Source organism: Manis javanica, chromosome 2, assembly GCF_040802235.1.
Source record: "Manis javanica isolate MJ-LG chromosome 2, MJ_LKY, whole genome shotgun sequence".
In the NCBI taxonomy this organism is placed as follows: Eukaryota; Metazoa; Chordata; class Mammalia; order Pholidota; family Manidae; genus Manis; species Manis javanica.
Window position 1 is genome coordinate 30,087,848 of NC_133157.1, and position 26,385 is coordinate 30,114,232.

Sequence of the window (26,385 nt, forward strand, 5' to 3'; positions counted from 1 at the left end):
TCGTGGCTTTGCCAAGTATAATTATCGTGTTCCTCTGACATTCCCAGGAGGCAGAACCATTCCTTTGTCCTGGTCCAGACCAAGTGCTGATGTAATTGACCCGACACTGCAGAGGCTGTTGACAACTCAAATGCACTCTCCCATCATGCCGCCTCTCTTCCTATTCTTTCTTCTTGGGGGGGAAAAGGCCAATGCATTTTAAGATTCTCCCTGAAAAGTCCTAAACATTACCTAAATGTTTGATCCATAATAGGATAGGATTCCAGGTTTGATCATTTATAAAGAGGCTGCAATAGGCATAATGGGCATTAACAGCCCCTCTCAGCCAATGCTCCTTTATACAACGTGGAATGTTAAAAAAAACAAGCACTGAAATTTGTGGGTGCCAACTCTCTAGGGAAGACTTGAGCTCAAGACAAAGAAAGAACATTTTCTAATCTTTCTATTATGAAGCCACTGTGAAAGGTGGTGACTTAACCACCACCAGCTGTATGGAAGTACTGACGGCAGAGGCAGCACCAAATGGGTGGGCTGACAAGGACCCTGCAAAGAGGGCCTCGAGGATCAGATGAACAGGCAGAACAAACAGCTGTCAGAGCAAAGAGGAGTTGGAGGGGCTGGTGTTTGCGGCTGAGGGGCAAGCAATAGCACTAGTTTGCATGTGGACCTCTCCCAGGTTGGATCAGAGCAGGAAAGGCATCCTTTCTTCCTTTATTTCCATTGGCAGCATCAGCCTTCCAGGCATCTAGCTTTAAAGCCTTACCTGTCCTCTCCACCAAAAGCAGTCAACTGCTCTGCATGACTGATTCCACTCTGCAATGCCCTTTATGTTGGTCTCCCTCAGTTTTACTACAGCCCCTCTAGGTCCTCATATCAGCCCATCCTAACCAGGGCCAGACCCTCCCACCTCATCTTCTGGATTCCAGCCTTCCCTGGAGAAGTCAGTTCCATCTTCTCATCTTCCTCTTGGAGCAGTTTTGATCACATTACTGCCCAATTTGCAAATTCCCCATGTTCTCCCTGCCTCCCAATTATGCATCTCATCATCTGGAATCTTCAACAGGAACTTTTATCTAGTGATAGTCTTCTTTCTGATCATCACCTGTCCAAATGCCACCCCCTCCAGGAGGCCTTCCTTTCCCAAGGAGGTGGCATTTGTTCTGATTCTCAAATGCACTTGAAGAAATGCACTGAGCAAGTATGTGACAGCTGTGTAGAAACCTTACTTCCCTGCTGGGCTGTCTCCATGGTTTGGCAGGACTGGGGATGGTGAACTGTGTCTTAATATTCATCTGTCTATTCCCTACAGCACCTACCAATAAATGGTTATTGCATTTCCACCTTAGGTCAGGAATTGCTCCAAAGTGAAATGAATTGGGATGGACCTGTTCATGAATGGAGACACCACAAGTACACTGTAGATGTGATCTGGCTCTCAAGATAAAACCCATGACATGGTTAACTTTGAGGGAAAGCCTGGGGGCAGGCAGGCAGGGGCTGTTCTGGGCTCAAGAGACCTGGGACCCAGCTTCTGCTTAGCCATTTACTGGCTACCAGCCTGGTGCTGGTGGTTCTTCTCTGAGCATCATTTCTCTTTTGTGCATGACCTCACAGGATTAAGGATCAAGTGAGACACAGCTGTGAGCTCTACACCAGTGGTTCTCATTCCCAATTATGTATCATAATATATAAAGTTTCCAAAAAATATAGAGGACCAGGCCCCAACCCAGGTCAGCTGAAATATAATCCTTTGGGAGTAGGCCCCAGTGGAACTAATTATTTATGAAATACTACTTCTAATACAAAGCCAGGGTTGAAAACTACTGTTACAGACTCATAAATGCCCTTTACCAGTAGAGTACGGTGCTTTAGGCTGGTTGTTTAATTATCCTTTATTTGTTTGGTTAGGAATTAGTTCAATGCCTTTATAGTTCTATTATATGTGTACACATTTTTTGTGTTGTTCTACATTGTTGTTTGTGTGCTTGAGTGGTAAATTCTGAAAAAGAATAATATCCAGCACATGGCTGTACCCAAAAATGTACCTAACCCAGATATTTTTTTGAGAATAAGTAAAATTTCACAGGGTCTTCTAAACCTTGCTACACAGAAGTGTGGTGACCAGACAAGCAGAACTGGTATAACCTTGGATTTTGTAAGAAAGGCAGAATCTCAGGCCCTGCTCCATAATCTGTATATTAACAAGATTTCCAGATGGATCACTAAGTGACGCAGAGGGACATTCTCAGTTCACATGAGCGCCGAAGGCCTTCTGCTCCCTGCCCGAGTCCCGAGGGAGTGGGAGTGTGTGGAGAGCCAAGGCCGTGTCCCTCGGGCCACTGCGGCCAGGAACTTCATCCAGATGTCTCTTCTCTAAGGGTCCACTGGGTAAAAACTAAAGAATTCCAGTCCTTAAAAAGAGCCTTCCTTTCAAAGATTAGTCTTCAAAGACTAGTCTTTCCTTCAAATAACTACCTCTAAAATACTCAAAATATGATCGGTGTATAAAATGAATCAGTATCCATTTAAGTTTTATGCAGTACATAAATAACTACACATGTACCTTCCTGACCTAACAATCTCCAATAACCAAATTCAAAAAATAAAAAAGCTTAGCCACTGTAGTAAGCAATTGCTCCCCTTCACCCATGCCCTCTGGATAATTCTGACATTAGCAGTACCCATCTAAGACTATGCAGACCATACCATAGTCAAGGAGTTGTAGCAAATGCTGAACATCACCTAGACCAACTCCCTTACTACATGGACAGGAAAGACCACACCCACAGATGAAAAGCAATTACCCACAGCAGCAGTTTCAGGCAGAGCCGAACTCAGAATTCAGGCCCTGACTCCTAGTCCTACACTCCCTGTATAGCGTCTGTCACATATTTCTCTTCCTCTACCTCATGGCCTTGAAATTTCATTCTCAGAAAATGCTGACTTGCCTTGGCACGTTAAGTGTCACTTGCTTCTTCAGCTACTACTGTGCCCAATTCCTCAGGCTGTTTTTAACACTAGGCTACAGGAGAAGCCGTATCACGGCTCAATCAAAACATCCATTTGTCAATCTGTATTTCCAAGTATGCTGGTTAATGGATTCTGAAGAAGTCCAATGCTAACCATGTAATACAAACTACACAGCATCACTATTAGCTAGCACCATGAGCAAGGGAAGGGTCTTTCCTTAGGTGGCGAAAGACTGAAAACAAGGGAAACAATTAACTCAGGAGCACAAAGTTGGGAGGAAACTAGAAGGAAAGCAAAAACTGGAGCACAGTGCAGGAGACAGCACCTTAAAAAAACATACACGGTGTGACTGTAAAACTACAAGTCTCATCTTTTAATAAAACAAACATGACAGAATGTAAAATCTAAATGAACATTTCTCCCTCAAAGCAGACACATCCTTAGTTCCAAGAAAGCTACCATTGTTGGAGACATTCTCTGGAACTCCTCTTCAGGGAAAGGCCTAAAAAGGCAGTTTCTGAACCACACTAGAAAATATCCTTCAGATGTTGGGCTGTTTAAAATCAGAAAATCCACACTCAAAGGATGACACTGAAAAAAATGGAAAAGGCGCTGCAGCACTCATGGAGGTTTCCTGAAGGCGTCTAGCAAGTTCTGAGCAACAACATCACCAACAGAGAAACACGTGGCCTCTCAGGACAGCCACTTTCAACAGGAGGGCATTCATTTGGATAGAAAAGTTCTGCTATTAAAAAAAAAAAAAATCAGCCACACTCCTTTATAGTCACACTTGCATTTGCTTAAAAAAATACTACAACACTCACACATGGTTCTTGTATGAATTCTAATTGAGAGACATTACATTCAGATTTATAGCATTCATAGTGATCATTTTCTGAAGACTATAACAGCTTCTTTGCCACATTAGGGGCACATAGGGTGCAGCTGTTTACCTGAATGTATTCTTAAATAAGTGACTACTACCACTCTAATTTTCCCAGATGTAGCTCTTTACAGGTTACTGACCACAAGTTCATGTTCCAGACTTTCTTTGCTGGCACATATTCATTACAAGGTGAGCCACCCCTCCACCACAGTCTAGGGTGAATTGGGAAAGGGCCGGTTAAATGAGGAAACAGGCCATTCCTTGGTAAAAGTTTGTAGTTTTCTTTCCCAATACATCTTCTTTTTATTGAGAACTTCCATTTTTATCCTGTGTTCCTCCTCTGCCATCTCACACTCCCGCTCTATCTGCTGGATTTTGGCCACATGCACCTCATTCATTTGTATCAGCTGCAGTTGTAAGATGGACATTTGTTGATGGTGTTCTTCCTCATGCATCTTTTTTAAAGCACCTTCCTGAGAGGTTTTGCTCCTGTAGTTTTTATTGGCTGTTATTCTGACAGCTGAACACGAGGGTTCAGGTTGAGAGGTCCCCTCACATACTGGAAAATGTATGAACTCTTTCTCATCATCGCACAGTTCTCTATTTGAAACAGCAAATGATTCTGAAAAACAGTAGCAGAAAACATGTTCAAAGGTTTTACAGAGAGCAAATCAATCCTATTTCTAATGACAGGGTCCCCCATTACAGGATACAGGATGTATTTGAAATAGCATCTGCTTTGGCCTCCATGTCTATAGGTACCCTTGCCACACCTGACTTTTTAAGAGCCCATAAATCAAATGCAGGTTTCCCCTTAGGAATAATGAAAAAGGATTTTGTCATATCATTTCTAGAACTGCAGGTTACGGGACCAGTGATCAGAGACTGCACTTGTCAAGAATTGGACACCTTGTTACATTGATACAAATTCTAAACTGAAGTGTGCATAACTCCAAGTGCTCAAAAGACCACACACAGTATGAGGCCAACAGTGGGTTTTCAGATTAAATCCTCCCTCAGTTCAACTTCCCTTTCTTGGTTTCTTATTCAGCCATGAACACGTGTTCAAACTCCACAAGGATGGCATTGCTCTGTTCCTGGTCACAGGTCCTAACCCTTACCCTGGATATGACCATCTTACAAATGTTCTTCCTTGAAAGACAAGTCTATACTCCATGGCTTCACTTCCTCAACATGCCATTTCTATGGCACTGTCATGTGGGGGGCAATATTCAGATCTCAAGGACACTTGTCAGTGCCCCTCTTATGTAACCCCTTCCTGGCACCTGACAATCTTTTCAATTTCTTTATTAGCTTCTGAACCAATGCTCTCGCCTAAGTTTTCTATAGCCTCCTGTCTGACTCTCCTCAAAGCCTCCTTTAAAGACTCAGACTCTTGTTCCACCTACTTCTTACCTTTCACTGTGTCCCTGGGATTCCCATCTTTGGCTGCTTTAAATCCACCCTAGGTAACCCTCATAATCTGGTTCTGACCTGCCTTTATCTTTCCTGCCTTCTTTACAAAATAGTCCTCTAATCCTACTACAATCTACTCACATGTTTTAGAGGCTGTGCTTTTTGTCATAACTTTCCCTCGCTGTTCCTTCAGGCTGATGTTAGGCTCACTCTGTGTCCCCTTCCCCTCCTCACTCAAACACACACTCTTACTCCAGTCTTCTTTTCTCAACCTCCAGACAGCCCCTACTTCACTCAGATCAGGGCCACTTGCTCTGTGAAACCTCAGCTCTCTCCTTTCTCTCTCTATATACACTCTTCTGTTAAGACACTTAACACATTTTAGTATTATTTGACGACCATGCCTTATTCATTTCTTTTATTCTTGGATGTCAATTATTTTGTTTGGTACATAATGGACACCTAGTATATATTTATTGGCTGAAGCTCTGAACACAGGGGAAAGAACTTATAGACACAAAAAGATGTGACTTTTGGTGGGGCCACATTTGCACCAGGTATCTTCATAGGGCAATGACATTAACATCAATTAGAGAGTTTCAATACAGCCACTAACTCCACTAACCCATGGAGTCTTCTGGCTGTGACTCCAAGGCTTTCTTGGGAAGCTTTACATTTCCAATAATGAAAATTGTCTCCTTGGAGAAAAATAATATCAATTTATTATAAGAGTTAATTACATTATTGAGTCCACTCATAATTCCAGGAGATGGGATGCTGGGAATGTTAATGGCTACTCAGGGGAACCTAACTCATAATACTCTGTTAATAAAAGGCAAGTGACTGCTGTTTAGATTATTTCACTCCAAGGGGTAGGTAACAACCATAACTAGTTCCTCATTAAGATTAAAGAAAAGGCAAAACATTTTACTTTTGAAAGAGAAGGTTAAAGGTACTTCTGTGTCATCCAGATCATGAAAATGTCTCCCTAGGAATCTTTCCCAACTCCAAGGGCTGTGGCCTCTATTAAATATCCTTCCTTCTTGCTCCTGCTGCATCCTGAGCCTACCTCTGGCAGAGCACATTAAAACTGGTGGTTTTACTAGTGCCCCTTCAGGTCTCTGAATACTTTGATGAGGGAAACTGCCTCTTATTCATCCTCATGGAAAAGCTAGCACAGGGCCTGGTACACTGCTTGGCATATAAGAAATGTGTGGGGGTGAATTGGCTGCAGTGGGTCACACACAGTGGGTCACGTCACTTCCAACACAGCACAACAATGTAGAAAGAACAGGGTTCTGAGGGGAGAGCAGAGACACAGGACAAAGGGCTGGGAAGGCTTAGCACTGAGAATAGGGTCCCTCAGATGTGTGCATCGCAAAGAGGATTACCTCATCTGCTTCCATTCTGGTCTGAGATCTGAAGGTGTCTTCTTTGAAGACTGGACACATTAGACACATTTGGTACTTTTAGCCTCTTTTCTCTTTGATTTCATCCCAGAGGACAGTTCTGGATGCTCCTCTGAGTCTTTAAAGTTCACAATGCTGCTCATCTCTCCCAGTTTCTAAACGTTCATTTTAATCTCAACAATTCTAGGCATTCGAGGCCTGATGAGGATGATGACAGCAGCCATCATTTTCTAAGTCACTAACAAGGCACTAGGCTAGTGCTTTACAGCATTACCTCATTTAATCCTTACAACCCCTTGAGGAGGTATTATAGAAAATCAAACACAGCATCCAAGTCATTTGGGTAGTTGAAAGAACCAGGACTCAAGACTCCAAAAGCCAAGCTCGACTCCTACAATACCCAACCTCTCACTACTTCACTGCTCAGCTGATGACTTAAAATACAGCCTCCAAATTCCATCCACTACAAAAACACCTATCATTAGAATATGGGTGTATATCCAAATTTGTATTTTCAAATTTCTCTCCAGAGCTATGAACATAATGACGGTATGTTCATGCCTGGGAGCAGAGAAATGACTCTACTTTAAAACTATTCGTTTTAATTTAGATGTGTGCTAATATACAAATTCCAAAAGAAAAAAAAAGTCTATTAAGAAGACTCTAGCAGAAGCTAGGGCTTAAAACTAGAGCAGCCCAATGGAGTAGTTAATTAACTTTCACACAAGTATTAGCTCCAATGAATGGAAGCTAGTGGTTAGATGGGAAGAATCTTCTCTTAATTGGAAAAAGACTGTCCTGGGAATGGCAACCTACTGCAAACACATACCATATAATCTCTCTTCCAGGTAAAACAAAGCCATCCAAAGTAGGAAACAGCTCAGTCTTGTGCAAAATGGTTAGGAAGACTTAAGGGCTTACCTGGGAATGTAGAACACTGTCAAGGGGGTATTTTTACACTTGGGCAACTGAAATAAGTTTAGTATCAGCAGGATGAGACAGTAAAAGGATGAGAAGGAAACTGTGCAGGCCAAAGCCCAGCTCTTCTCAACAGAACAAAGGAAACAGGACTGACTGGGAAAATAGATAAATAAGATGTGGTGGATGCACACTACAAAATATCATGTATCAACTAAAAGAAGCAAACGTTAGACTTACACACTGTAGTGGAAATAGATCTTAATACCATTCTTAGGAAAGGCCAAAAAAAAAAAAAGCAATGGTATCTACAGCACAATTTTTAATCTATGTAAATTTAAAATATATGCACACAAAACACCAGTGCATGCTCTCAAGAACATATGAGAGAAGACACAAGCACACCAAATGATTAAGAGGCAAAAGAAAACAATGAAAGTGGTGAGCGGAGATCATGGACTAAATGTATAAGCTACACAAAAAAAGGGGCTTTTCACAGAGCAGCGATGCTAGTGTGCCAAGATTGGAAATGTCATTCAGTCCTCTGGGCTGGAATTCCCACCCCAAAAGAAAAGGATTGGACTAAAAAATAATAATGGACTTTATTAACAAATGTTTGTGTTATTTAATTATAGCTTTGCATACCTATTTATTACTTGATTATAACTTTATAGTAGTATTATAACAGCATATAAAATTAAATATAAGTTCTCTTAAGATATCTGAGTACTATATGAAAGGTTAGTTTTCTAAGTGTATTTGACATGCAGTCATTCTACCCTCCTGACCATCCCTAGCAAATTTTATTGACTCCCTTCATTTGTTCTGCAAATCTGTTCCCCAGAGATAATGGAGGATATGTGGAAGTTAAATCAAAGCCAAATTATCACATATCATAAATCTGCAGGGTAGAACTCGTTTTAATATATTTAAGGGGAAAATACTGGTATTTTGCAAATACATTCCTAAGTGTTAATTTTTAAGACTACTGTGTTCAAATACAGATGTACAGTTAAAGAAAGTCATGGACAAAACAGAATATCCAGGAGAGGGTGATCAAGATAACGCAGTTGAAACCTCGCACAAGAAATAGTTGGAGGGAGGCCTCTAGTGGAATACCGCTAGACTCCATCCTGTTTAACAAACTCCCACACATCTCTGAGCATCTAATTCTGTAATAGGAAGTCTATAAGGTGTTGAAATAGTGCTGCCCAATAGAAATATAATGCAAGATACACATGTAATTTAAAATTTTCTCATTGCCACATTAAAGTAAAAAGAGGTGAAATTAAATTTGGTAATTTTTTAATTCAGTATATCTAAGGTATGATCATTTCAACATGTAACTAATATAAACATTATTAAGATATTTGACATTCTCTTTTTGGTACTAAGGCTTAAAGATTCAGTGTGTATACTTAGAGCACATCTCAATTCAGTCTACCCACATTTCAAGTGCTTACTAGCCTCATGCAGCTTGAGGCTATTGGATTGAAGAGCACAGTGTTAGAGACACTAAAGTAAAACACACACATATACACCCCCCCACCCCACCCCCCATACAGAATCCATGTGTCAAAATACACTCAGTGGAATGAGAGCCATAACCCTACAGCAGCTTTTCAACCTTTTTTCCACCAAGATCCAGAAGGGATGATGGGCAATTCCAGCTTTCTTTTCCTGTCTTGAAAGTAAACTATAATACAAAATGAATGAGGTAACCTCTGAGCTGTTTTAATGTTTAGAAAGAGTTCCAGTACCTTAACTACCAGCGCTAAGATTACTTCTCCACTGACAGAGCACTACAGTTCTCCACTGCCCTTCAGATTTGACCTGCAAACAGGGACAGGCAGCATATGGCTGTACTTTAATAATCACCAGCAAAAAAAGAAAAGTCTCATGTGTCATATACGAACACATATCGAATTCGAAGTAAATCTCTTTTACAAGTGAGTCTCTAGCACATGCCACTACAGGAAGGACACTGAGAATCCATTTACTGCCTTCATGCTGAAATTTATAAACTGAGTTTATGAGTAAATGAATTACATTATTTCTTCTGAAAAGAAAAAAAAATTGTGTAATGAACTTTCTAGACCCTACTCTAGAATTTAAAAATTGGAAAATAAGACTGTCCCCTTAGAATAGCCCTATAAAGATCCAGATCAAAGATTTTTCAAAGCTAACTAAAAGCAGCGTCTTCCTCAGCAAAATCTCACAGGAAGATTCACCTCCTCCCTCCCCAAACAACACTCCCTTCGTTGGCTGGGAGGTCAGCAAGATGGAGAATCACTGGCTGACGCTGTAACTTCTCCAAAGCAAGGACACTCTCGACTAGCTGTGGGCTCCATCAGCCACAGCAGCAGCAATGAGAAGGAGTGAGAGAGATGGCAGTGGCCATATAAAAACTGTCTGCTGGGAGGTACACTGGCTTGGGAACTCAAGAATCAAAACTCGGACACAGGGTTTCTATACTGGAAAACTGTGAGGTTTATGACATGAAACGTAACACTGAGATTGGCCAACTGGGTGTCTGGACATAATCTTGGTCAAATGATCAGCAACCAAATTTTTAATCCTATTTTAGCCTCCCAGGATGATCTGCCTACAGGGAAAAATGTGCTAATCAAAAATGTATACTCAGTTCACTTAGTTATTATCTTTTTCACTCTACCCTGGTAACGTTCTTGGCTTTAGACAGTTTCTTGTGACTTCTAATGAACCGCTCCCTCAGGGCTCTGTCTACTCCAGGGACACTAGTAGGTGAATTTCTCATTCTGCAAGCCAAGAATCAGATTTTTTTTTTTAGGCAATTGCTTGATGGGTCCTTGGAGCACCTTTTGAGCAGCCCCCTGGCCTCCCCAGGAATCTTTCTCTGCTTCAAGGTGTGCCTTCTGCAAACTGCAATGAATCTTTATACAGGCCATTCCCACCTTAAAAGAGGTTGGAGTTACTTCTCTATTTGCAGTCTTAACTAAAAACAGAGATAAGAGATCTAAGAGAGAGAGCCAGGATATAAACAAGCACTTGTGTTTTTAAGCCCTAGATGATTTGAATGGTCTATAGATTCCCTCCCGAGACTCTGAATTGGGAAAGTCTGATAAGAAAGTCTCTTTGTTTATAAAGTCCCTCAAAATAAGGAATTTAAAATGAAAATGTCAAATAGGTACCCAGTGAGGACAAGCAAGCTGGCCTCGGGAACCGATACCTTGGGCTGCGGAGTCGGGGTGGTATTCGGGCTCCTCCTCCGGGGGGCTCTGCAGGAAGTAGAGCTGCTCGGGCAGCATGCTGGCGATCTTTTCCTTCCCCAGGACATGCGTGCTCAGAAGAGGGCTGACACTCCGTTTCACCTTCTCTCTCCTCTCATGGGCCATAATTTTTTTGGTCCGAGCCTTGATGTTCTCCCAGCACTTTTTCAGCTGTTTGAAATCCCGCAGCGACACGCTTGGCTGAGAGTTGTATTCGTGGGCAAGCGCCTGCCAGGTGCGCTGCTTGAGGGCAATAGTTCGCGCATCACTTTTCTTACATTCCAGCACATACTTGTATTTTTCTACTAAAGCAAGCAGGATGCTCTTTTCCAATTCTGAGAAGTATTTGGCAGGTTTTATAATTTCGTTGTTTTGCATTTTCCACTGTATTTGTCCTGGCCTTTAGCTATCCTGTAAAGGAAGTGGAAACAAGGATTACTAACTCCAGCAATAAAAATGTCAGCAAATCGCTTAAGCTTCATCCCAGACTTGATTCCCTGGTCTGAAATACAGTACTTTCTTTTCCATGAATGCTGAATTATGAGATGCTCAGGAAAACATACAGAAGTTTACTAGGAATGGTTTTACTTCAAAACAGATTTTCAAGGAAGTACTTTGAGTAGGTCTTGGCCATTCTGTGAGTATCTGGTATGTAACAGCAACAGAAAAGTTAAACATCTATGTGGAACTGGTAATTTGTTAATTTATTTCTGCTTAATATCAGGGAACTGATCATTCCCCAGATTCACGTTAGGCAACTTTGGAACTAAACAGCTTTCTCAAAGTTTTGTCACAGCTGAAGGCAAGAGAAGCTATTATGTAACTAAATATAATGCATAACATAAACATTATCAAGATTTCAGAATCATCAAGAAATCACCCCAGAAGATCTGATATTTCTATCACTGTGTCTATGATCTTGGATGGGCCTACATTCCTAAAGGAACCTCAGTTTTTTCATTTTTAAAATGAGGGCTTGGAGTCTGTGATCCCTAAGGTCTGAGGGCCACTTTTAAAAGTGTACAGTCCTTTATAAATAATTTATATAATCTCAAAAGATGAAAGATGCTTAGAAATTGAGTCCAAAGCCCTCCTTGCAACTGAGGGAAGTAATGGCATGTAAGGTGAAGTACATTGTCCAAGATCACAAAGATGGCTACTTGGAAAGTCAAGAACCTAGACTGTCCTAATAGCCTGGTATTCTTCTCTCTTTTTTAAACATACCAAATAATAGCCATTTTTTAAATACACATTCGTTTAGTCTTTATAATTATATATTACATATTATAAGTTACAAATTTTACATTATTTAAACTTTTAAAAACGTATTTTCTTCATTATTGTTATTAAAGTCTACATATCTTATGTTTCTTAATAAAAATTATGTTTAATATACATAAATTTTGTTTGATATATAGTGAAATGATTACTACAGTCCAGGTAATTCACATATCATCTCACATAGTTACCATCTTTTTTGTGTGACCAAAGAAACTGGAATCTACTCTTAGTATATTTTAGTATTCAACACAGTATTAAGTATAGTCATAGACTTACTTATTCATCCTACATAACGCAACTTTTTACCCTTTTGTCTAGTATCTCCCCATCCCCCCACTCCCACCCCCATTCCCTGGTAACCTGTGTTCTGCAATCTGCTTCTATGGGTTCCAATAGGCTGGTATTTTTATTTTCATTTCACTACTATCTCTTGGGCTCTCACCTTGAGTGAGCCCAAATTACTCAACCATGACCCCTTTAGGTCATCTCGCCAACCTCCCCAGTACTGAGCCACTTTCAAAGAAAAGGTGCTTAGAAAATGTCTTACTCCACCAAAATCTATGAGCATTTTATGACCCCATACTTCTTCCACATCTTTTAATCACAGGAAGCTTCCTACAAAAGTAACCATTCAAATACATTATCAAGAATGTCACTAAGTAACACTGAATACAGCAATAAAGTGAGCATTGCATGTTCCCCTTTGCAGAAAGGGCCTACACAGCCCAGTCCTTATGTTCTCCAAGTCTCTGATATTTCAGAGTAACAGGTAAGCATCAAGATACTGAGGGCACAAGTCTATTTAAAACTGACCAACTCATGTCAAAAGATTAGGAACCAACCTGAAAGGAGCCCCACTGGCCAAAAAAGGGACATCTGAACATCAGCAAGGGGGAGGGTACACAAAGATTCATTAAATTATTTTCTCCATCTTTGACAAGTTCCATAATAAAAAGTTAGGGGGGAAAGGCTGTGGCTTTTAAATATATGGCATGCTAACTTAAAATCACACTATTACAAGCCAGCTATTCATATACTGTGCCTGGGGAGAGGTTACCACAGTTTTGAGTAGCTGAAATCTGTTAGACCTGAGGCTAGAAGAGATGAAGCCACATCAGAGAGCCTTGAAATTGAGGCCAAGGAGTATGGCCTTTACATGAAGGCAACTGAACCTGATCAGGATCTCCCACTTCACACTACTTCATCCTAAAAGTTAAGGTTAGAATATTCGAATTAGTAGGTGGTCAGTATCCCCATAAACCAGGTACCCTGCCTCCCATTCATTATGGGCACATCACTATCACAGATCAAGAGATTTAGACACATGTCAAAGGTGGTTTGACCCTCAGGTCTCGGGCAAAACTAAACAAGGGGAAATTAATCTTTGGGAATGTGTCCCTGTACCCCTAATTTCCCAGGTCTGTGCTTCAATCACGTTGCTCTAATATCCCTGTGGGGACACAATCCAGGCTCCTTCTGTCCCAAAGGTCCAAAATTAATTTTTCACCTTCCATCAATACAACTATTCCCTATGAATCAATGTTCCCCAAATTGAAATTAACACATGCTCCCTACAATATAACTCATTATCTTTAGCTACCAAGATGTCTATGTCCAACTTTATTTTCTGTAGTTATTATGAAATTTACATGTATATTGTATGTTCTTAAACTACACAGCTTCTAAAGCACATTTTGATCTTACAACCCAAATCCTCTGCCCAGGAGATGTCCATATGCCTACTTTCCTCCATCCCCCATCCTTTAAAGAATCATTGCTGTAAGGACTGAGAAATCTGAATCACAAATGAAAAAGGGATTGTTCCCTATTTTTTTCTATTATAGGTAATGCTACTTTATTTATATGCATTTATTTGTATATCTATATGTAAAACATTTTTCCTTCTACATCAACCTTTTTTCTATCTTTGTTTCTTCAAGATAAATTCCTACAAGAGGAATGGCTGCCCCAAAAGATGAAAACACTTAAGACTTTTGTTACATCACCATCTGTCTTCCGGAAATTCCCACAATTAGCACATGACACATCTGTCTCCCTACTTCATCCACTCTTGCTATTAACATTTGTTTTATTCTGTGCCAACTGTGGAGGTGAAAAATGCCACTTAATTGTTTAATGATATACGAGTTCCAGCTCTAAAGCAAATGAGCCATACCCTGAACAAAACCCCTGTGATATCTGGTGGAACTGAAATTAGAGAGCTAATTCTAAGCAATTTAATAAATCTTCCTTACAGTATGTGCAGTACCACTAGCTGCCACCAGGTGGTGGTGGGCCCACGGGGAGTCTAAACCCACAAAGGATGTTGACCTTAGTGTGACCAGTTGAGTCTTTTTTTTAAATTCTTACTGTGGGTTAGACACTATACTAAGTGCTTACTATGCACTATATCATTTAATCCACCCACAAATAGCCCCTAAGAGCATCATCTGTTACACTACAATATTTTCTGTTTTAAAAAAAACACTTTATTAAAGTATCAGAAGAAATTATACAACTGCTCTCAAAAGCAAATACTTAGAATTACCAACACCTGGGGACCATTAATAGCCTATTAACTAAACTGTTATTTAATCACTAGCTAAGTAAATCCAAAGTTACCAATTTACTTTGCTTAATTTTGTAGAGCAGGCCTCCCTGGACTATGTGGTTGCATGCTGCAGGGGTATAAAGGAATTCTGATATGAGACAGTGTACCCCAAAGGTCCCCTATGGATTCCCAACAGCCTCATGAAGTAGGCTCTTTATTCCCACTAACCATTCATTATTTCTATTTTCCAGATCAGGGAAGTGAGGCTCACTAACCTGCCTGCGGTCACACAAATAGCAAGTGGCAGAACCAGGACTCAAACCCAGGTCTGATGCCAGTGCCCTCACTGTTCACAGCTCTGCTTTGCTCTCTTCTTTCAAACCTAGTGACAGCCTCTAGCATCCCTGTTCAAATTACAAATCAATCAGCAACTAATTGTCAGCAGGGAAAGGTACCTAGGGTTCAACATCTCAGAGGGAGCTGTCCGTGCTTGTGTCCACTTGGGGCTTCTTCCCTTCCCCTCCCTGCCCCCATCACCTCTGCCTTCTGTGTCTCAAACCTACGGCCCATAGACTCCCCCTCCTTCAACCCTTGCCCAGGTGTACCTCCTTCACTCTAACCAGAGCTCTGAAATAATTTCTGCTGTTGATCTGATTAGAATGTATGTTTGAAAAGGACAGCACAGAAAATATGGTGCTTTAAAATGGTTCACTCCTCAGGAGAACACCGACATTCTGCTTGAGTGCCGACAGTCCTAAGCAAACAAATACTTCCAGAAGTAAGAGATCTCCAGGCAAAGTTTATTAATGGAAACTAAAAGGCTAGAAAGCACACTGTAGATTAACTGGTTATAGATGACAATATAACAAGCCTTCCCTGCATATCAGCTTTTATTAGAGACTGGCCTTCCCTGCTCCCCACCTTTGCTTAGTGCATATCATCTTTTTTGTCTGCTGTTCTGCTAGACAAAGTGCTACCCATTCTATGCGTGATTGTAGTCCAACATGCAGTCCAGTGACCCTTACATAGTGGGCCTTCATTAAACATTTAATGGATGAATACATTTTGTTATAAGCAACCATGCACAGAATGAGTATCATACATGATAAAGCAGTCAGTACACCAAAAGCTGCATTAAAATAAAAATGGCCAAATAAAATAGCAAAATACAAATGCAATGGAACTTCCCCTTGGGCTAGACAGGACAGAATAAAACAGCATAAATACAATACCAAAAAAAACAGGAAACAACACGATTCCCAAACACTAACATTGACTAAACCACCAGAAGATTGTAATAAGTTCATTTAATATCTACCTTCAAACAAAAATGTAATGGATTGAATGTTTTTATCCCCCAAAATTCATATGCTGCAGCCCTAACCCCAGGATGAGTGTATTTGGAGATTGGGCCTTTAAGGAAGTAATTAAGGCTAAATGGGATAAGAAGGGTGGGACCCTAGTTCCAGAGGATTAGTGCCCTTGTAAGAGACACCAGAGAACTTTCTCTCTACATCCACTCTTCCCCAGGACTCACAAAGGGGTCCTGTGATCACACAGAGATGGCAGGTGCCTTATAAGCCTAGAAAAGAGGCCTCACAATGAAACTCACCTTGCAGGCACCTTGATCTTGGGCTTCCCAGTCTCCAGAAATGTGAGAAATAAATTTCTGTTGTGTAAGACAACTAGTCTGTGGAATTTTATTACAACAGTCAAGCTGACCAATATGCCATCTACTGATATTTTAAGGCTACCAAGGGTCAAACTAAATCCTAAAATTTGAGCAACAACTAGAGAGACTTGGCTTTTCATTAACTTATTTCTTTTTATGAAAAAGGGAGTTCTTTGAAATCAATCCTCAGAATGGTAAACTGTGACTGAAAATCTGTGGTGTTGAGACCTGGAACAGATGTCAGAACCTTAAACCTTAATGAACTACCGTTCTTAATGCGAAGTGAAATGAATTAAGACACTGGTTGGAGAAAAGCTAGGCTCAAATTCTGACTTCAGCACTCACCTAGCTGTGTGACTTTGGACAAGTCAACTGATCCCCAGGGCTTCATCCGTGAAATGGGGCTAACACCCCCTACACTGTCTTATTGCCTCAGCACAACTGTCCTGCAATAGGAGTAAAGAAGCAACATAGACTAGTGCTTCAATAAATTTTAGTTCGCTCCATCCCTGCCACCCATATTAAACAGCTTCCGGAAGTAGAATAATGGCCTATATACAATATATACTGAAAGACTTATTGGCTCTTTCATTTCACAGACATACAATTCAACAAATACGTAATGGACTCCTTCCAGAGGCTCAGTACTGTCCCAGAATATGCGGGAGACACAAAGGTAGGCTGAACCTTACACCTGGAAGGTGTGCTGGCATACAGCAGCTGGTGACTAAACGAGAGGCCTGCTGAAACAGACACCATCGTAGAGCACACAGCACCTTACGCCTTCAGAGAAGTGAAGACATTCACTTGCATTCTTCATGAACAAGAGGACATTTGAATGAGATCTTTGAGAATGTATAGGATATCAATAGAGAGAGCTAAAGGAGATCATTCAGATAAGTAATTGATAAGGAACCGCAGTCTGAATGGTGACAGTGTTAGTGAGGAGGAGGAGGTACACGCACCAGAGACTGTTTCAAAGTGAGAAATGGCCAGAATATGTGTGTGTGTTGTGGGGGTGGTTAACAGAAAACAGAGGCAAAGTGGACACCTGGGGCTTGACCACTGAGCATCCACTCTGTGCAGGCATCAGACAGGTATTCTTGGAGACCAAGGAGAACAGAGTCCAGTGAAGACATGACAACGCAGGGTGTTATGGGAAGGGCTGGTGACAAGGAGTGTGAGAAGCACAACGATAGAGATGTGCCTAGGGACAGTACTCCAGGACTTGGAAAGGAAGATCTAGAATGAGAACCTTCATTCCTGTTACGGTAGGTTGGAATTAGAATCAGCCTTAGAACAAAGCAGGGCCAGGACTTGGGAAAGACAAAGGAGGGCTGTAGACGTGTTGGGTGAGCTGCGGGAGACATGGCAATGAGCCAGGGTGATCAGTTTGCTCTGAAGAGATGAAGGGCCATTTCTGATCCTGGCCTGTCGACTCTCCTGACTCTGAATCCCCAAAACAACCTTTTTTGGAAACAACATTGATTCCAACATGTTAGAACTAAAATGGGACCTCAGTCCAATCCTCTCACCTTACAGATGAGGAAATGGGCTCAGAGCAAAACAGGGCTTCCTGGGGGCCTAGTAACAGATGGACTAAGAGCAAAGCTTCATCATTTGTTTTCAGCCCATACCCCCGCCATCTCCTCTTTGGAACCCACTCACCAGCAAGATGCCCTGCTGCTAGGTGCCCTCAAGCCTTCCCTACTATTCCATCTGAAAACCTGGGGCACAGGCCTTGCATCAGGCAAGTCCCCTTTCCTCCCGTCGCTTTCTTTGTGTTATCTTAAGGCTGCAGTTGGCGTCCTCCAGTGAGGGCCACTTGGGGGCAGGCCCAACTGCACTGCAGCTGCAACAACTTTTCTGCAGCTGGTATTTTCTGATTATTTATGAGGCTAGAGGAGCTACTACCCAACAGAAGAGAACACTACACAGAATAAAGTGCTATCAGCACTTGAGGTCATTTAAGGCCTACACACGGGTTTAGCCCTGGAGTAAGTACTTCTGGGTAAAATGCCTAAAGCAGGTGAGGGGATCTCTTCCCTGCAACTGGCAGAGTGCTGGGTTCCCAGTAGGCACTCCATAAGTATTTGTGGAATATATCTTGAAACTAACCTGCTTGCCACTTGTGTTGTTTACTAATTGTATCTAGATGTTCTACAATCTAAAATATCTCCCTTCTCCCTTTATAGAAGATTTATCCTAACAAGAATCATTTCCTGGCTGCTTCGTGTAAATATGTATTGTATGCCAAATTTTAAGAGCCTCAGTATGACTATGTGCCTTCATGATTTCACTTTATCCAGAGGCAAGAGTGATCAGGCCTCGCTGTTCCTGCACCCACTCCTGTGCACCTGCTCTCACACGTTCAGACCTGTCTACCAGAGTGGCCACTCACCGGCCTCTCTGTCTTCTTTCTTTCCTTCAGAGGGCCTTCCAATCTTCAAACTTTCACTGAACTTGCTTCCTATAAAGCTCTCCCTCCTCTTCCCCTTCACCACCCACTCCAGGCGGCCATGTAACCTGGAAGTGTTTATTTTTACCATCTGTGTCTGAGTGTGACCGTGAGCGGAACCAGCCTTTTGTGTTTAAGGCAAAGCTCCCACCTCACGCCCCACCACCCTCACACCTCTCTCTATAAACCAGATGAAGGTTCTTAAAAGTCCTGACTCCTGCCTCCCCTCCCCTAGCTCCATCCTAAACCATCTCCACCCCCACCCAGTCTCCCTGAAATTCCCTGGAATCATTATAAAAGTGTCCTCCACAGAAAGTACTTGTATAATACAGAAAGTCATCTTTGGTAGGTATTGCCACTCCAGCCTGCGTCTCGCCTTTGAGTACCTGCTCCTCTCCTCCCACTGCTTCAGCCAACAACCACGTCTTACATCTCTTGGCCAAGGGTCCCAGGAACTTACCTCTTACTGCAGCACTCAGAATTACTCCGTTCTGCAACCTATCCGTATTCTTGAGGGTCTCCCTATATGAGGAGGAGTTCCTGATGTTTGGAACTAAATTTTATTTGTACCTTTAGCACACTAGATTCTCAGGAAGTGCTCCAAAGAAGTAGTGTTGTCAGGGAAAGCCTTTCTCCAGACCTGCACACATTTCCAACTATTCACCAGCCACCTCTATCTTGCTATTCTTTATGGCACCTCAGAAATCTCCAATTCTCTGTAGCCAAAAGCAAACTAATTATTCCCGTACCCTCAAACCTCCTGATTTCTGATTATTTCAACCACATTAACTTGGCTCAAAGCAGAAACCGCAAAGTGCTGTTAAATCACATGTAACCAACCATCAACACTTAGCATTCATTTTACTTCAGTGTCTATTCTTTCCTCTCCCATCTTCACTGCCTATGTCTGAGGTCAGGCCTAGTCCCCCAAAATGATCTCCTAAACTTGCAGCCCCTCCTGCACACAGCTACCAGAGGGATCATCCTAAAACACAGAAATCATGCCACATCCTGGTGTAAACCTCTGACATCTCCCCGACTCTCTAAAGGATAAAGTCCAAACTCCTCACAGGGCATGCAAGGCCTTTCCAGATCGGGCCCCTATTACACTGCCCCCTCCACCTCACACTAAACCACTCTTTGCATTTATTTTTCAGCCCAGCCAGAACCAAACTCACCTTCACACCCTTGAACCTGCTGTGATCCCATGCCTCTGTATGTGGGGCTGCCTCTGGCTGGAATCCTTTACCCCCAGGTCCACCAAAGGCACATTTTCATCCTCCAAGTTCCACCTCCCGTGAAACTTTTGTGAAGCCTTCCTCAACTAGGCTATTATATTTATTAAATTTGTAACAGCTTCCTTCTAAAATGAGTTTGAGGCTGTTTACAAACTGTGCACACACTGCAACTAGGTTTTTTTGAAACAGAAGCATATTGGGGCAAAGATAAGAAATGGGTAAAATTTTCGGAAGCTAAGAGGTGGTGAAGCATTCAAAGTCTCTGCCATGTCTCATACTCATCTTTTTAGTTTTCTATCCAGAATAAATTATTCCTCTGAGCTCAATACCAGTCGCATATGACTGCACTATAGCATGTCCCATATTCTTTGTGATTTGCTCTTTGTGTCTGTCTCCCTCACTGGACTGGGAAATTCCTGAGGGAATACATAGTTTCTGACTCATTTCTGTACCCCCAGCATGAAGCATATGACTCAGCATATGATGGGTGCTCAGCAGACAGTTGTTGAATGAACAACACCATGGACAGGGAAAAGGGTACCTGTGCCTGCTGAACTCCCTACGAGGCCTTTGAGAAAACATCGTTTTATCCTCACAAATTACATGGCTGAGAAATGGCAGAGCTAGGATTCGAACCCCAAATTCTCTCTCTCTCCAGAGCATGCTCTTTCCACTCTGCACACTGCTCCCTACCTTCAGGTGACATCCCTTTGTGTCCATATACCCCCTCCTTCCCAGCCCAGTTTCAAAATAACCTTTCTCCAAGAAGCCTTTCCTGCTCGCTCAGGAGAAAGTCAGCCTGAGCCCAGCCCTGACCCTCCACAACACTCACATAAGAAAGTCTCAAATCAGGACAGGAAAGGTACCTCTGTGGTAAGAGAACTTAGGTGCTTGGATATCCTGCGGATGCTGTTGTGAAGGCCACCGCTCCTCCTCCTCCTCCTCCCTTTCTTCTGGATCAAGTCCCTACACCTTCCAGCCTTTTCTTCCTTCTTCAAGCTCCAAAGTCTTCCAGTGATCCCCATTCCAAACTGACCCCTTCCAAATAATCTCATGCCCACTGCTTCTCTAACCAAGGGAACAGTGTTCAAAAGACACTCCATTACATCAGTCAGACCTGTGTATTTTAAGTGTCTTACCAACCTTAAGGGTTGGTGAACATCCCAATCTCAAACACATTAAATGAATTTTAGGAATCACAAGAAGAGACGGTATTTTAGGAGGCCCAATCACTTGGCTCTCAACCCATCTAAATACTTCTGGGTGGTCTGGGAGAAGAGACAACCTATGATCTTGCCCCAGCACCCTTGCCCCACCCCCAGGCAGGAGGCTGGGTGTCACAGAACAAGATGACAGCATTGCATCCTGGGTCCTTCCTCAGTATCTTCTCCCACATTCAGAATCCTTCCCTCTCCCCCAGTCCACTCCCTGTCTCTCTCTGGCCTCAAACTTTCATAGCAGTCCTCAATCTTAACTCAGGAACTCTGTTTTTGCATTAATATTCAACTATTTCCTTGGTAACACAACCGTCCTACCTGAGTACTTAAGTGCACACCGTGGTCCTGATTTGATCCTACCTCCTTTTAAATGTGTGACAAATCAATCCTGTAACCACTCTCCTGATACTTTAGGGACTTTTGTAATCGTAAATGTTACCACAGCTAAGAACCACCCAATCTCCTGAACTGAAAAAGGGAAACTAAATTCTTCACTGTAACATACTCGGAAATAAGGATTATTCGTGCAATTTACAGTAGCTACCTCTCAGCGCCAGGGTGCTGATTTAAGTAACTCATGCCAACTGTCTAGTACCCAGAGCCTGGTACACAGAAAGTGCTCAAAATTTAGCTATGATCATTTAGCACAGTCTCTATCACAATAGTAGGGAGGGGTAGGTAGGTATTACACCACGCACTCCCCACCCACCACCCCGTTTACAGAAGCAGCGGCCAAAGGCTCGGAGTAAAGGCGCGTTCCCAAGGTCAGGCGGGCACGGACGCGATGCTCGGACGTCGGCCTCCGAGTGAGGGACCCCTCCCATTACACCCTTGGACGAGGCACATGGGGTCTTACAGGAGACAAGTACGGAAAAGCGCCGAGCACAGTACCCGGCATACAGTGGGGCCACCTGGATCCTTCCAAGCGTCTTCCTCGGCCCGGGGGTCCCGAGTCCACCGACCCGGGGGCGCCGCTGAATCTCTCCCAGGTCCGCGCTCTGGGGCTTTGTACGCCGCAGGCCGACCCCGCACACCGAGTCCCGTCGTGGCGCGCAGAGGCGGCCGCCCGGCCTGCAGGGCAGGGGTCGCGGCGGCTCCGCCTGGAAGCCCGCCACGCCGGCCCGCGGCCCCTGCACGCGCAGCCTGCGCCCCCGCCCCGCTGCGGCCCGCCCGGCTTGGGGCCTCCTACCTGCAGCGGCGGCGCGGCGGCCGCGGCGACCGGGGAAGGGGCCGGCGAGAAGCAAGCGCGGGTGGCCTGAGCTCCTCTCGCAGGCTGGGCGGCCGGGAGGGCCGCGGGCTGCGGAGCGCCGGGCGGCGGTGGCGCGCCCCCGGCCGGCCAGGCCCCGCCGCGCGCACCGCGGCCACAAAGCCCGGGAGCCACCCCCTCCTCGCGGGCCGCCCGCCGCCAGCGGGTCCGTCGGCGTCGAGGAGGGCGGGAGCGCGGCCCCGCGCAGTCCCCACCTCCCGAGCTGCGGCCGCCGGCCTCCCGGAAGCGTGGGGCGGGGTCCGGGGTGGCTCCCGCCCACCGTCCCCACTTCCTCGGTGCTGACAGCTTGGTGCCAATTGAGTTGCCTTTTCCCGTATTTGCAGAGGAGCTCCTCATGGGCCTGGAGGACTGTTTCATTTCCTTGAACAACAAAAGAAGAACAGCATATTCCACAAAGGGTTTGGCGGCCATTGACACGAGTTAGGTCAGTCCAAGCCCCTGTCTGAAAAAGGTCCCTTTTCTTTTGGGACTCCGTGCTACTTGAAACAGCCAACACTCTGCTGGGTTCATCACGCAGTTTGGTTTAGTTTTTTAATTTGCAGGACGTGTGTCCCTTCCCCCCAGCCCCGCTGTGGCTCCCAAGGCAGGGACTTTGCTCTCTGGAGCCCAGGACTTGATTCAGACACTGCGCTGAGCAAGCAGGAATTAATGCGCGGATGAAGGAATGCACAGCGGATCAAGCTGTAGGGCAATGCACCTTTAACTGCCCCTCAACAGGGATAGTGGAGCTAGGTGTTTCTTTTGCCTTTTAGCCATTGGGAAGATTCTAAGCTCAGAAGCGCAGAGGGCGGCTGAACTTTTTATTTTAGTTAAGGTGAAATTTACATAACATAAAATTAGCCACTCTAAAGTGATCAGTCCAATGGTGTTTATTACAATTATAAGCACATCTCATTTCACCACGCTTCGCTTTATTGCCCTTTGCAGTTACTGCTTTTTTTTTTTGTTTACAAATTGAAGGTTTGTGGCAACTCTGTGTTGAGCTAGTCTACCAACGCCATTTTTCCAACAGTATCTGCTCATTTGGGGTGTCTGTCACACTTTGGTAATTCTTGCAACATTTCAGACTCTTTCATTACTGTTATATTTGTTACAGTGATCTGTGATCAGTAATTTCAACTTGCTGAAATTTTGTATGATGGTTAGCATTTTTTACCAATACCATATTTTTTAATTAAGGTATGTGCATTTTTTCTGACATCATGCTACTGAATGCTTAATAGACTATAATATAGTGTAAATATAACTTTTAATTGCACTGGGAGAGCAAAAGAATTCATTTGACTTGCTTTATTGTGATATCCGCTTTACTGTGGTGGTCAGGAAGCAAAACCACAATATCAAGGTGTGCCTGAACAATGTTGGGCAACTACCATCTCTATCTAGTTCTAAAACATTTTTTATAACCTGGGAAGGAACACCTGCACCCATTAAGCAGTTACCCTGCACCCCACCCCCCAACCATTCCTTCCTCCCCACAACCCCTGGCAACCATTAATCAATCTATTTTCTGTTTCTCTGGGTTTGCCTATTTTGGACATTCCATATAATGAATCATACAACATGTGACTTTTATGTCTGGCTTCTTTCACTTAGTATGTTGGTTTCAAGGTCATCCACGTTGCAGCATGTATCAGTACTTCATTTTTATGGCTAAATAATATTCCATTATATGTATACCACAATATGCTAATACTCCTCCATTGATGGGTATTTGCATTATTTTTACCCTTTGGCTATTGTGAATAGCACCACTCTGAACATGCCTGTCAATGTATTTGTCTGAGTCCCTGTTTTCAATTCTTCAGGGTATATACCTAGGACTGGGATTTCTGGCTAATATGGTAACTTTAACTTTTTGAGGATCTGCCAAGAAGTTTTTCCAGTGGTTTTACCTTCCTGCCTGCAATGTATGATGCTTCCAAATTCTCCACAACATTGCCAACACGTGCTATATTTTATTTTTTATATTTGAGGCTATTGCCACCCTCCCAAATCCCATTACCCACAGCCCTAGAACAGAGACTGAGCCAGGTCTTTTGAGTGCCGATAAACCCAAACACTTCCGGGTGTCAGAACTGCAATAAAAATAAACACCCTTAATATAATTAAGAGCTATACTGCTGCTTGCTCATTATTTTAACAGTAATTTGTCTGGTATCCCAGTAGCATTGAAATTGTCCAGAAACCAGGAAACTAGAGGGAACTGCTTTTGGCAAATGAACTTGATGACATTTAACTCACTGGAACCCAAGGTAATACACCATTTCCACTTATAGCTTTCTGCTCTAGTGACACTTTAGATTTCCATGAAGATTTCCTTCTCAGTGAGGATACAGTCAAGGCAAAAAAGTACGGGGTGTGAGAACAGAAAGTTAATTCAGATTGGAAATTTGATTGATAGGTGGTATGTTCTGGGAAAAGCACTAGATTTAACTGGATCTGAATCCTTAGTTCACTGATTATATCTTTGTGAACTAAATTAACTGCCTGAAATCTCAGTTTTCTCATTTCTAAGGTGGGAATAATGACACCTACTTGGCAGCGTGGATGAAAGCTTCTAGTCTTGACTTCAATAAAGGATCAATATCATTATTACTGTTGTGTTGTTTGCTTAAAATAATGATGACTGACATAAGCTGCAGCAGAAATGCTGATAAGGATACACAGAGAACTCACATTTAATGTGTCTCCTACTCAAATCAAGAGAGTAAACTACCTCCAAAACTAACATGACCAGGGTATCTACTAGGACCTACAATGTGGTCACTGCCCTCCAGCTCTCTCCTTGATCCCTAATTTAGCTCTCTCCTTGTTTTTTTTGTCTTTGGACAAGCTTCTTAACCTGTCTGAATCTTACCTGTAAAGTGGAGTAACAATACCCACTTAATAACGTTGCTTGAGGATTCAATATGATACTGTATTTGTAAAGGGCTTAGCACAGTGCAAGTTACAAAGAAAATACTCATTAAATTTCAGCTATTACTTCATTATTAATAACAAAGCTATTATATCTTCTCTGCAGAAAGACTTAACAGAAGATGGGAGTCCATGCAGAGTCTAGTAAAAGGAAGCCATAGAGAAGAACCCATCCATGTAACTTGTCCCTCCCCCAAGAACAGGAAGGTACTCTCAGGAGGTCCATTCCCACCATGGGGATGAGTGATGGATTGCACTGTTGAGAGTAACTCTGTTGAGAATAACTCTGAAAATTGTCTTGTCTTTCCTCAGATCCAGTCCCACAGAGCAGTCTTAACATAGGTGTTGGTTTCCACAGTTTTCTTAAGGGAGGGAAAATACACTAATCATCCAATCTGAATACTCCAGAGTTCTGAGAAAGTACAATTCTCTTGGTAAATTAATACATTAGGGATTAATTTATCCATCTGTCTGTTATAATTTAAAATGGCCATACCCAGTACTGGCACAAGAACAGACCATAGATCAATGGAATAGAAGAGAGAGCCCAGATATAAATCTACACATATATGGCCAATTAATACACAATAAAGGAGCCATGGATATACAATGGGGAAATGACAGCCTCCTCAACAACTGGTGTTGGCAAAACTGAACAGCTACATGTAAGAGAATGAAACTGATTATTGTCTAACTCCATACACAAAAGTAAACTCTAAATGGATCAAAGACCTGAATGTAAGTCATGAAACCATAAAACTCTTACATGAAAACATAGGCAAAAATCTCTTGAATATAAACATGAGTAAATTTTTCTGAACACATCTCCTCGGGCAAGGGAAATGAAAGCAAAAATGAACAAATAGGACTACATCAAACTAAAAACTTCTGTACAGCAAAGGACACCATCAGTAGAACAAAAACACATCCTACAG

The 26,385-nt window shown here is 42.8% G+C and overlaps 1 protein-coding gene across 3 annotated transcripts; it reads right to left on the minus strand.

Moving 5' to 3' along the window:
* Positions 1-3,328: 3,328 nt before the first annotated feature.
* Positions 3,329-22,609, minus strand: MSANTD3 (Myb/SANT DNA binding domain containing 3). 3 transcript variants are annotated; one of them, XM_037017677.2, is made up of 3 exons: positions 22,454-22,609; positions 10,808-11,258; positions 3,329-4,478 (listed from the first exon to the last, which is right to left on the minus strand). In XM_037017677.2, the coding sequence occupies exons 2-3, from the start codon at positions 11,223-11,225 to the stop codon at positions 4,069-4,071; spliced, it is 828 nt and encodes a 275-aa protein (XP_036873572.1). In that variant the 5' UTR covers positions 11,226-11,258; positions 22,454-22,609; the 3' UTR covers positions 3,329-4,068. The 3 variants fall into 3 exon arrangements, with proteins under 3 accessions (XP_036873572.1, XP_017504837.1, XP_017504842.1); XM_017649348.3 differs by lacking the exon at positions 22,454-22,609 and adding an exon at positions 22,156-22,397; XM_017649353.3 differs by lacking the exon at positions 22,454-22,609 and adding an exon at positions 22,121-22,139.
* Positions 22,610-26,385: the final 3,776 nt, after the last annotated feature.